The 13,384-nt window shown below is 37.0% G+C and overlaps 1 protein-coding gene across 4 annotated transcripts in view; it reads right to left on the reverse strand.

Moving 5' to 3' along the window:
* PRDM2 (PR/SET domain 2) overlaps nt 1-13,384 on the reverse strand; it is a 113,863-nt gene that overhangs the window by 65,954 nt on the left and 34,525 nt on the right. For all 4 annotated transcript variants that reach the window (XM_045548675.1, XM_045548676.1, XM_045548677.1 and 1 more), the window contains one exon: nt 5,539-5,691. In XM_045548675.1, the coding sequence (XP_045404631.1) occupies nt 5,539-5,691 (153 nt within the window). The remainder of the gene's footprint in view (nt 1-5,538; nt 5,692-13,384) is intronic.

Genomic DNA, 13,384 nt, shown 5'->3' on the forward strand with positions numbered 1-13,384 from the left:
CAAGAGCAAGACCCTGTCTCTACTAAAAACAGAAAGAAATTAGCTGCACAACTAAAAATATACAGAACAAATTAGCCGGGCATGGTGGCGCATGCCTGCAGTCTCAGCTACTCGGGAGGCTGAGGCAGAAGGATCGCTTGAGCCCAGGAGTTTGAGGTTGCTGTGAGCTAGGCTAACACCATGGCACTCTAGCCCAGGCAACAGAATGAGACTGTCTCCAAAAAAAAAAAAACATAAAGAATCATATCAATGGATGCTAAAAGTAGATGACAGTTTGAGGAGTAAAAAATACTTGCATAATCTCAAAATATCTCAATATTTATTAATTACAAAGGAAAAAACAGCATCTTTGTAATAAAACAAATTGACATCTTATGCCTCCTGATATGATGCACAGAGAACACAGCACCACTTCTAGAAGATTTCTGCCCAAAATGCATAAACAAAATTTAATCAAGATGAAACTCGAGAAGTGTAAACTTTGAGATATTCTATAAAATAACTGGCCAGTTCTCCTCAAAACTGAAAGATTATAAAAGACAAAGACTAAAGTACCACCTATACTAGGAAGACTGATGAGACATGACAACTAAATATGATGGGAGTTTTATAAGGACATGATGGGAACAGTCAACAAAATTTGAGTACAGTACACAGATTAGCTAATACAATAATGTGTTGGTGTTAGCTTCCTGATTTTGATCATTTCACTGTAGTTATGTAAGAGAATGATTCTGTTTTTTGTGGGGGGGAAGGAAATTCCACCCAACATGTCAGTTAGGAAACAAAATAGTTCCTCACTTCAACATACCTTCTAGTCTAGGTAAAGCCCTTAACAGTAAATACTACTTCATTTCATTCCCTGCAGAACTACCACTGTTTATATAGCCCAAATTTCAAAATATTCTAAATTCTTTAAAATAAAAGCAGCAGCCACTGTTTCCTTTGCTTCCTCCAACCCCTGCCTGGATGGCTAAAACCTACCATTTTCTTACATTTGAACGAATATATTATTTCCCTTCCTGAATCAGTTAAACCAAAAAATTTAATATATGAAAGATAACAATGAGTTAAAATAGCCATCACAAATGCCTTTTGGCATTTTGATGAGCTAATCTGTTTCTGTTGAAAGAACAGCTTATTTTAAAGTAAACTATTTCTAGATAATGTAAATTCCAAATGTATAGTTTGTTCTCTATTTTCTGTGATAAGCCACGTATTTATGAAATGGTGATAGCCAATGATATTTGAAATGACTAGGGTTCTAAGAAATATGTGAAGTCTTAAAATAAAACCAAAGTAAAAAAGAAGATGAGAAAGAGTAAGGACAAATGCATTCCTAATATATTCCCAACCCAAATAGCATAACCAGAAAACTGGCTGGAAGACACCACCAGACATTTTCAAGATACCTCCAAGAATAAGAGCTTAAGTTTCCATGTTCATTCCACTGAGTCGTCAGTGAAGTGCTAACTGTACTAGCAACTTGGTGAAGTTCAATATTGGCACAAACTCTTTACTTAGGAGGGCACTCATGTCCTAAGATCCTCTTTTGTTGTTGCAAAACACACAATATGAAAACACACCAGGATCTGTTTGTACCACAAATCTAATATAAAATTTCTAAAAGGCTGAAGAACTGGTGAAGCACTAGATCAAGAGGAACCTATTTGTTAGCAGCTGAGATGGTTATTATATCATAGAGCTATATATGCGTCCTAACTTTACATTGAAACAACTACACCAGCAGCAGACCCTTATGAAGAGGAAAATAATATATCTTTTAAAATCAAGGCTTGTTTTTCTCTGCACTGTATCGTTTTTCTTCCTTCTGTACTGCTTAGCATTTTTTTTTTTTTTTTTTTGAGACAGAGTCTCACTCTGTTGCCCGGCCTAGAGTGAGTGCTGTGGCATCATCCTAGCTCACAGCAACCTCAAACTCCTGGACTCAAGCAATCCTTCTGCCTCAGCCTCCCGAGTAGCTGGGACTACAGGCATGTGCCACCATGCCTGGCTAATTTTTTCTGTATATTTTTAGTTGTCCAGCTAATTTCTTTCTGTTTTTAGTAGAGACGGGGTCTTGCTCTTGCTCAGGCTGTTCTCAAACTCCTGAGCTCAAACAATCCGCCCGCCTCGGCCTCCCAGAGTGCTAGGATTACAGGCGTGAGCCACCGCACCCGGCCCTGCTTAGCATTTTTAAGTCAAATTCAGAAGAAAAACTATGCCCTTAAACAAAGGAAATACAAATCCACATTAAAAAAAATAAAGTCAAAAGAACAAACTTTTTAAATATATTTTGATGTTAAAGAAAAAATAACAACAAAAAGACTTGAAACTCATCCAACTTTTCTGGGAGATTCAGACAGACTTCATAAAACCAAGCATATTCTCTTCTTTAAATATCTGTGTGTGCATATATATATACTTGAAATTTTATCAAACCTGTCAGGAAGAAGCAAGGGTTCCGATATTCCTAACACCTGGTCAGGAATATTAGAAAAATAAGAAAAATACTCCAGAATCATCAGAACACATAGAGCATGTCCACTCCTGCCACCTACGATCCAGTCCCCAGCATGATCTTTTAAAAGTCACAGGTCAGATTCCAGCCTCAACTCCCCCATAGAAGATCTGACCTTAAGACTAAAAATCATCCTTCTCCACATGGACCGCTGAGCACCACCTAATCTGGCCACTGCCCACTTCTCCAGCCTCATCTCCTAACATTCCTCTCCTCTCTCCAACCACAGTGGCCTTTGTTCTAGTCCTTTAAAAACAAACAGACAAACAACAAAAACTAGCTTATTCCTACTTCAGTCCTTTGCTTCTCCTGGCCCCTCCTCCTGGATTGTTCTTCCCACAGATCTCTGAGTGGCTGGCTCCTTCCTATCCTGGACAGAGGGTTTCCAATGTCTTCTCTCAGAAGAAAACAGAGAAACAGAGTAACCTTCCCGACCTAGTCACTCCCTATCACATTTGATTGTCTTCAATGCACTTCTCATCATCTGAAATTATTTTGTTTATGTATTTACTTGTTTATTATCTGCCTCCTCCCCCATAAAATGATAGTTCCAGGAGATCAGACACCTTGTCTGTCCTGTTCACTGCTATAGGAGAGTGCATGGCACATAGTATATACTCAATATCTGTCAAACTAATGAATAGACTAATGAATAGACAGGAGGCTTAACAGTTAACTTTCAAGAATTTAAAATCATTTTTAATTATGTTACAAACAAAACCAGTGTTGAGATTTCCCACTGATCTGGGTGGAATAAAAAGTTGAGAAGGCAATACAGAGCCCAGAGAACATCACATGTGATGGATTTACAAAGCCTAACCCCCAGAACACTTAATCTAGAAGAATATAGTTAGGTAATCACTCATAAGGAATCTGAAAGGCCTCGTGCATTACTTGAAACATATCAAAGGTCAGGATTCGCAGAGGTCTGCAAAGATCAGAACTATGTTATTTTGGACAAAGACAAGTAAAAAGAATAGTAGTAGTGTAGCTAGTTAACACTTTGAGTACTTACACCGGACTAAGAACTGTTCACAGAACCTTATATTAACACATACTGGCTTGTTTAACCTTCTCAACGACTGCAGAAATCAGTTTTACTATTACCTCCATTTTTACAGGTGAGAAAACTAAGACAGAAATTAAGTAACTTCACATGGTCACACATCTAGAGGTCAAAACAGTCTGCTCACAAGACAAACTGCTCCAGAGTCTTCCACGACACCATACCACACCTTGCCAAAAATAACCACTAGCATCTATTAGCACTTATGGGGTGCTAGGGCTCCATCCATATCACCCATACAATCATCACAACCACCCTATGAGGTCCATGCTATAATTACCTGTATCTTACAATAAGGGAATGGAGGCACAGAGGCGGAGCTTGACTGAGGTTACACAGCTAATAAAGTCATACCAGCTTGCCTCGGGTCACACAGTGAGTCAAGATCTAACCAGGCAGTCTAGCTTCAGAGTTCACTCTCTCAACCACTATTCTATCTTGCTTCATGAGGTTCCTGCAAATTTGCTATCAGAGATGAACACATTTTAACTTGAAGTCTAAGGAAGGAATTGCAGTCTCCTACTATTTCCCTGGGCTCACACTCCTTCAGAACATCACTCCTACTACCTTGATTGCCTTATATTTATCCCCTATCTAGTGTTTTGTCTCCACCAGAATTCTACCTCACTGATTCAGCTAGGTATCTCTCTCACTTTAAATCAATTTCACAAACAATGAATTCTTTTATCAAATTGTGAATACAAATTCAAACTCCAACATAACAGTATTGTAGAGTAATACTATAATTACTGTAGAGTAATATTGTAGAGTAATACCTACTAGAAAGCATGTACCACAATTCAACAGAACAAAAATGGAAAACAAGGTTTTTAAAGTCTTAAATGAGAAAGTACCACAAAAAAAGATTTCCTGCAGGCACTGGAAGCAAGGACACGGGTGTACATGTGGTAAAGGGCAGTCTAATTGCCTAACAATGTCAGGAAAAATGCAGCGAGGGAAAATTAAACAGCTACAAGTTACTAAACTTCCAGAAGTCCTACTGCTACCACATTAGCAAACCCGGCACACATTTGCAAAGCTGGCCACTATCTTAAAATGTTTGCTCATCCACAGTTTTCAACTCAATGCAGATTTTTTTTTTTCATGGACTGTCCCCTAGTCTATGACATTTTTAATGGATACAAGTGAATGAAGAGAAATTTGCCTTGTGGCAATTTTAGCAAACATATTGATTACAAAAAAAAAAAACCACCATCTATCTTTACATGCTCAAGATTCTGCCTTAATACACTTTCATACAAAAGGTGCAGATTCATCTTCCTAGAGAACATGTCCTAGACAGTGTGCCCAGTAAAAACCAGGGAGAGAGGCACAGCCTTACTTGCCACAGAAATGCAGCAACTTCCTAATACAAACATCCCTGAATGTGCTCCGTAACCTCACTACCAACCCTAGAACATGACTTTCTTTTTCTTTTCATTTCAACAATTAGTGTCTCCAAAGAAAAACTGGGCAGAAGGAAGAAACATGTTTAGTTCAATTTCTATTCTGAGTAAAATGTAGAGAAAAGGAAAGCTAATCCAAGGCTGCATTTATACTGAAGACTAAGAATGTGTTCTCAGTTAGCACAGACCCACCATAGCTATTGATAGTTTCTCACAGTTGGATAAATCTGCCAGGCAGGCAGTTCCTAATGCCTCTATGTCTTAGGAGGAGGGAAGCAGCTGCCACAAGCTTAACTCATCAGTATCTATAGAGATGCTGTATGTAATTACTTAACACGATCTTCATGCTTTAGCTCCCTGACACATACGAAGCAGTGGCAACCATATGCTTAAAACACAGAACCTCCTTGAGTGTGTGGACAAGCCACTGTCAAATATAATCCTTTCAAAGTCTACAAAGTCATTATTGTCAGTCATGACTAAGGACAGCATTTAGAAAAATGCAAGCAGAGTAACTAACAGTAAACTAATTCTAACACTGTTACCTTTAAAGTTTTATAGTAAATGGCTCTGTTGATTTCCAGTGGAAATAAATTTTGCTCTTCTCCTGAGCAAGCCCAATTCACATATCGCAGCCAGTTTCCCTTCTCTGGATCAGTGGCATCGATGCACATCCATCCCAAATTTGGGTAATATACCTTGGGAATGGGGATAAAAAAAAACACTTTTGTTAAAATACAAGTATCTTTAAAATGTTTCCATTTTCAACTTTTAAGGTAATTCTTTTTCATTATATGCAAGTACTCTATAAAGCATTTCATAGAAACAAAAATAAGCAACAGAGAAAAGAAAAATATAAGGTGGAAACTGAAATTCAAAACTGTTTAATTCTCATTATTTTCCTATTTAGGCATGTTCATTCTCCCCTAAACTTAAAAGAGTTAATGCTTGACGATTTCCAAATGTTTTACAAATATGTACACAGAGACAAGCAACAACCACATTCCCTAAAGTGTAACTTAAAGAGGAAAACTGAGCTTGCAGCAGTATTTAGCAGCACTCAAATCCCAAGCTTTCTGGGTTGTTCTGACAGTCCAGTACAGGGGCCTGACTCTGCTGGACTAGGCTGTTCAGCAGGTCCCTTTCTGGCAAGGTTAACAGGGACTTTAGGAAGTGAACACACATTGTGAACCAGCCACATGGGTGACAGAGTATGATGCTTTTGCAAACTCAGTGGTCAGCTCTCTCCAGAGCATCTGTCAGGACTAAGATGTAAAAGAACATCCTCTGGGAAATAGTAAGTGCCCTTCAAGAAAAAAAAAAAAAGAATCAAAAACTATTTCTACTAAGAGTAGATCAAACCTACTCTTGCAAGATGCTTTCCCTGATCACCCATGCCGAGTCAATTCCTTCCCCAGATGCTTCCAGCACTCATCTACCAATCCTTCGCTTTAAAGAACACCTATGTAGCCACTATTTTAACTTTTATTTTGCTTATACATACATATACATGTTTTATTTCCCCACAACTAGACTGTAAAACACCTGAGTAGGCACTGAAATACAACTGCAGAATCAATTAGTGACAGATGTGCTGAGCAAAAGAAATGGGTCTTTTATTTTCTTTTTAGGAAGAAAGGAAAGAATCTAGATGCTTCCATTTCTTCTCCGCGACCTCTCCACTCATGCCTTCTTCCCTCTCCTACTCACATCATCCCCTTTCTGTATCGCACCTCTCCTTCTGGAACAAAGCTCCCACTCCCCAGCTGACGGTGAGAACTCTGCTTTTCTGGGCACGCGTGGGTGTCCGAGCCTGTGACTGCCAGGGTGCAGCATCCACCTTACTGGGCACTAACACTACTTTCTTCCCGTTGGGAGTCAGACGTCAGGCATAATGCTACACGCTTGACATATTGTCTCATTTAACCCTATGTAGCAGGTTTATGATTATATCTCCTTTCAACATGTGGAAGTTGAAGCTCAAGAATTAAACAACTTTCCCAAAGTCACCTACTTAAATGTAATGAAGATGGGCTTAAACTCAGATCTGCTTGACCTCTGTTTATCAGTGCCTTCTCCTTGACCACCCTGGTTAAAAGACCAGCATTATCTAATGAGCACCTACTGCGAGACAAGTTCCATGCTAGAAGGTGCTCTGCAGTTATTTTATTTAATCATCATAAGCACCAAAGAGAATATTTGTACACAATCACTTACACAGGCATTATTTCCCCTTTCCTCAATATAAACTGACACTGAGCTCGGGGATAAAAAGTGTTGTTTTGATTGATCACAGTGGATAGCAGAGTCCCACTCACTCCCCACCTAAATACTGGGACAGTTATAGAGATCAATGAGGCTGCAGAGACAAACACAGAGATAGCTGGTTGCCAGGAAAACCCCACATAGTTCAGAAGGCAGCTAGAGTCTATCCACCTGCCTCTGGATAACAATACAGGCTACGAAGGAACTTCCTGGCTCTCAGGTCAATATAGACCTTTGCACAAAGCAAAATGTTCCAGTTGAGTGAATTCTTTATGCATAGCTCATTTTGTTTCAAAAGAGACTAAGGTACCTTCTAAGTCATACTGACTGATGTGCAAAAAGAAAATAATTTTATAGAAAAATATGAACAGTTCAATTTTTAAAAATAGGCAAACAAGTAAATCATAAAGGAATACACATAGCCAAAACATTGTGAAAAAAAGTTAAACTTAACTAATAATCAAAAGTAATTTCAAATTAAAACAATTTTTACCTATTAAACTGGCAAAAATTGTTTTTTAAGAAAAAATAAGATTGGAAAATGTATGAAAAAAGATATTCTCCAAACATTGCTAATCAGAGAACAAACTGATAGAATATTTTTGGATGGGATTTTTAAAAAAGCTTTAAAATAGAAATACACTTTAACCAGCATATACACTTGTAGGAATTTATTCTAATGAGATTACTGGGCAACGGTACCCAGATGTATGTACAAAGATGCTTATAGTAGTGTGGTTTACTACAAACCGTTTCTAATTCATGGCTTTTAAATAGAATTAGCTTAGTAAATTATGGTCCATTCTGATAGCTGAAACCTAAGAAGGCACTAAAAAGTACTGTTGTATAAATGATTAATTAGATTATGTTGAAACTTTTACTTTCTGTTAAATATGTCTATATTCTTTAAGAATTTTTCCAATAAACTAAATACCCATTTCTGTAATTAGAAGAGAACAAAAATAACTAGATGTTGAAAAAATACATATATTGGCATAAGTATACTTATAATATATTGATGATTGAATAAAGCCATTTATAAAAAGTATGGATTATATAATTTTTATTTTAAGCGTATGAATATAAGAAGAGAAAAATCTGAAACTAAAAGTATAAAAATGTCAATAATGTTTTTCTCTGTCTTTACCACTAAACAAAGACTGGGCGCTAACTCTTTGTCAAGTGAAATGTAATTTTCACACCACCCAATTTCCATTTAATTTAACCCAGTCATTTTGAAACGGTGATAAAATAACCTACATTCAAATTTCAGTACACATGCCAATTTAAATACACACTCAAAATTAAATCTTCATGCCAATATAGAGAAAGGTTCGCAAAGAAGAAACCAAATTGTTAGTTGCCTCAGGAGATAGGAGTAAGGAGGGTTTTAACTTACAGTCTTCCTTATTATTTACTTGTTACACTGTACATGTATTAATTCAAATTTGTAATTTAAAAAAATTCTCATTCAACTAATGCAAACTATCATCATTCGAATCCTCAACTATTCCCCTACAAGGTCCTCACCCAACCTCAACTTGCGTTAACCAACTTATTTTGAGAAAAATCACTCAAGAATTAAGACATGGAATGAAGAAACCTTCTCATACTATAGCAACCCTCACATGAGTAAAGTCTTATATTCACCCAAAGCAGCTCCCAATGGTAGAGTCTACAGCAGTAAAGCCACCTCCACCAGCCGTCCTCCGGACTCCCCTCCACTGTGTGTGCCTGGGCTCTAACACACCAGTGGTGGGGACAGAACCTCTCTCCTGGCTCCCATTTTAGTTTGTCCATTCTGCCTGAGGCTCCCTGTCATATCTTCATTTTCTGGGGATCTGGCCTGCTGAATTTCCAATGTCACGATCTACACCGTTCCCCGCTTTCCCTGTCTATTCCTGAAAGACGAGCAGCAGGTTCGCATTTCTCTCCAGTGAGTCTCCATCGGTAAAGCCTGACTCAGCCTTCAGAAGTCAGTCCTGGGATCCGCGCCCTTTCCCATCACTATTCTAATTTTTTTGGTTCGGAATGCAGCCCATACTCTCCAACGTTAGGGGATAAAGAAATTCTAAGCCCAAATGACGACATTGCTTAGTGGGTAATCTTTTTTTTAATTTTGACATATTTATTAATGAGGAAAAGTATCTATAGCATACTGGTTTTCTAAATTTTTTATGGATATATAATCGTACCTATTTATGAGGTACATGTGATATTTTGATACATACATACAATGTGTAATGATCAAATTAGGGTATTTAGGATATCCATCACCTCAAACATTTAGTTAATGGGTACAAACATACAGTTACATAGCAGGAGTAAGTCCTAGTTGATTGCCTTTTAAAACGTACTCAACTACCAAAAAAATGTTTTTATCCTCTACATGATCATTCAAGTGTTTGTCTCTGATGTTCAGGTTCAAGTAATATTTACTGAGCCAGAGTTGTCTGTATCAACTAATTTCATACACATCGTCTAATTTGTAGTCAAACCAAATCTACAAGAAACTTACCTCATTTAAATGTGAAGATAAAGAAAAAAAGGATAACCAACTTTGGTATAAAAGCATTTCAATGAAAATATTTAATAAAAGTTTTATCTTCATAAGTTATAAAGAATTTCCTTAACACTGCTATCTAGAAAATACTGTACCTTCTTGGTGTGGTCAAATTTCAGTTGATTTTAGTTACAGAATAAAACTGCCACCCTATAGAATTAACTTTTCAGTGGCTACAAAAATGGATCTTCAGTAAAACTACTTCACTCCTCAGATTACTTTAGGAGATCAGAGACTTCCTTTAAGAACTATCCTAATTTATCATTGTATTCTAAAAAGTTCTGAAGATTCTGGAATAAGGGAAAGAAAAGAGAATCTAATCGGTGATGGAACATTTTACTACAATAAGCCCACTTGTCAGAGGACATTTCCCAATATACAGGTTACTTTTATAAGTGAGTCTAAGATACAAATTTAGAAAATAAGCAGCTTGGCCTCTCAAGCCCTCAAAGCCCAGTCTCATATCCAACTGTACTGGGCAAGCCACATTGACTAACCCTCTCTTTTGAAATTACTCTGCGCAGATTTCATACCTACAACTACACAAACGTTTCTGGAAAATCTCCCAAAAACAGATGGCCTATAAATGCTGACTAGTTCACAGTAGGCCCCAATCAACATCCACTGGGTAAACAAGAGAGTCTATTCTTATTCTTAAATCTGAAATTCTATCTTTGGAACATGGATGTTTAAGAATTCCATATAATCCTACAGATAATATGCAAAATTTTGTGTATATATGTGTATTTATATATTTTCTGGGGAGATTTTCAAAAGGGTTTGCAATGCAAAAAAGTGTAACAGTCTCTAGGCTTTGCTAATGCGAAAGAACTAAATAAGCAACCAAGGAACATGGGCTCCTGGCCTGACCCCAGGAATGACAGATCTAAAACACCAAGCAAGCTCCTTGGAACTCAGACTTCTCATCTGTGGAAAGATCTAGGTCATTTCTAGTATTTCTTTATTCCACGAATAAAAATCGCCAGTTGTTTATAACGCCACCCATGTTATAGGCCGGGTTTAGTGTTCCAGAACTTAGGACAGTGCCTGGTACACGGTAAAAGCTTAACAAATAGGTATTAAATGAGTTAATAAATAAACTCTCAGAGATTTTTTTTTTTTTTTTTGCCCCAGACCAAGCTGCCAATCTGAGTACAGGTTAACCTGTTTGAAAGGATCACTTAATTCTCTGCACGTCAATGTCCTCCTCATCTATCCCACAGTTCCTGAGAGAAGAAGGTGACTGGCTCAGCCACTTCTGTAACAACCAATTCTACAGCCACCCCACTTTTAAGTACCAAGTTCACAATCTGTGCACTGCCATTAACCACTCAGCTTCTCAGTAAACCTGAAACCCAACATCACTACATTCATTCCTACTGCTTCTCTTCTCCACACACTGAGACCCGGGATTGGCCAACTTTCAGTGAGGGGCCACACAAAAATATTTTTGGTTTTGAAGGCCTTACGGTCTCTGTCATACTGCTCAACTCTGCCATTATGGGGCAAAAGCAGACATAGATGATATGTAAATGAGTGACTCTAGCTGTGTTCCAATAAAACTTTATTCATGAACTGAAATTTGAATTTCATATAATTTTCACATGTGACAAAACATTTCATTTTTTTCCAACCATTTAAAAATGTAAAAACCATTATTAGCTCCAGGCTGTAAAAAAATAGACAGCAGGTTGGATTTCCCTGGTGATTTAGACCTTTCCCTGCAGTGCGACTCTGATGCCTGGTTTAGGAGTTGGAAAGCAGCAGTGAGAGCCGAGCAGTACTTTCGGAAAAAGGGCTCTGCAGAATCAGCTGATTAACGACTCTCTTTTTTCTTCTTGCCTGCAATTTTAACTTACAAATAATGTGATATTAGAAGAATTGAAATAGCAAGGTCTATAAAACCACTTGTTAATATTTAATCATAACAGTGCAGACTGATAAAAAATGTTTTCAATTCCTTAAAAAAATTAAAGTCTTCTCATAAAGAGATAATTTCTCTATCAATTTTAACTGATAGGAAATTCTACTTCATCCCTTCATCCCCTGACTCATTGCCTGAATGAACAAAATGCACATATAAGCAGTGAACTATCAGTTTTCATCTATGAGAATGAATTTTTAAAAATTATTAAAAAGATGAACAATGCTGGGTTTTAAAAGGCTAGGAAGAAATATGTACTCTTGGTGGTTATGTAAATTAGTACAAATCCTTCTGGAGGGCTGTGGCAAAATTTATTAAGGGTTAAAATGTATATAACTTTTTGACTTAACATTTTTTTTATACTTCAAGAAATTTATCTTAAGATAATCAGACAAAGCAGCACATATATGTATATATACAGTGATCTTTATACTTTGAAGAATTATTTATAATCATGAAATATTAAAACTACTTAAATGTCCAACATAGGACCTGCTTAAATAAATCATGAATGCTTTACAATGGAATTCTAGGAAGGCATAAGAAATAATGACGTAAATAAGCAGTTGACATGGCTATATCCACAAGGTATTGAAAGAAAAAAGCACATTACAAAACTGCATGCACCGTTTGATCTCAACTGCGTAAGTTTCTATATACAGTGTTTGTATACGAACTAGTGTGTGTGAGGAACAGAATAAAAACAGAGGCAGAGAAGCAGAGTTAAAAGAATGTTCAGGAAGACATTCACAGGGGTTACATCTGGATGGTAGGAGTTTAAATGATTTTTTACTTTCTGGTATATATTTTTCTGTATTGTTTATATTATTTTGCAGTGAGTATGTATTAATTTTAAATTTTAAAAAAAGACTCATTAAAACGGACAACACCAAGAGTTGACTCTAACATAAACTATGGACCCTGGGTGATAACGAAGTGTCAGTGCAGGTTCAGGGATTGTAACAAACTCACCACTCTGGGATGTTGATAGAGGGAGAGGCTGTGCGTTGTGTCAGGGCAGCAGGTAGATGGGCACTATTTGTACTTTCTACTCAATTTTCCTGTGAACATAAAACTGCTCTAAAAAATTAAGTCTATCTTTTAAAAAAAAGACTAATATTATTAAAATAATTCTTATTCAAACAATTCCAAAGTTTTGTTCATTAGAAGCAATTTGAGGCCCATAAAAACGAATTTGAAAGAATTTTATCAGAGGCGGTTTTAAAATACTGCAGATTACTCAGCATATATGGGAATAGTCAAGAGAAGTATTACATGAAGTCCTGACTTTCAGTTGGCTAGCAGCTCCTGGCCAGAGACTGATCAAAGAATGCTCTCCTCTTGTGAGAACCTATTTTGTGCATTCACCCTGACGGTATTTTACTGTTTCTCTCCTGTTATTTCTGATTTAATAGAATGTTTTCTGTGAAAGCTTAGAGGAGTTAAGACTAGGTTAAATAATCAAGGGCTCAAGAAAAGCGATTGAACACTTTGTCTTAGATTAGCTTTAAAATGGAGTTCTGGCTGGGGTCTAAGACCCTGCTATTAACAGATAAGCTGATCTTAGGGGCTTTGATGGAAGAACAAATGCCAAGATGAGATTCTGATGATAAGCTGGTTCTGTTACATTAATATGAGG

The sequence above is a fragment of the Lemur catta genome, chromosome 3, assembly GCF_020740605.2.
Source record: "Lemur catta isolate mLemCat1 chromosome 3, mLemCat1.pri, whole genome shotgun sequence".
Taxonomy (NCBI): domain Eukaryota; kingdom Metazoa; phylum Chordata; class Mammalia; order Primates; family Lemuridae; genus Lemur; species Lemur catta.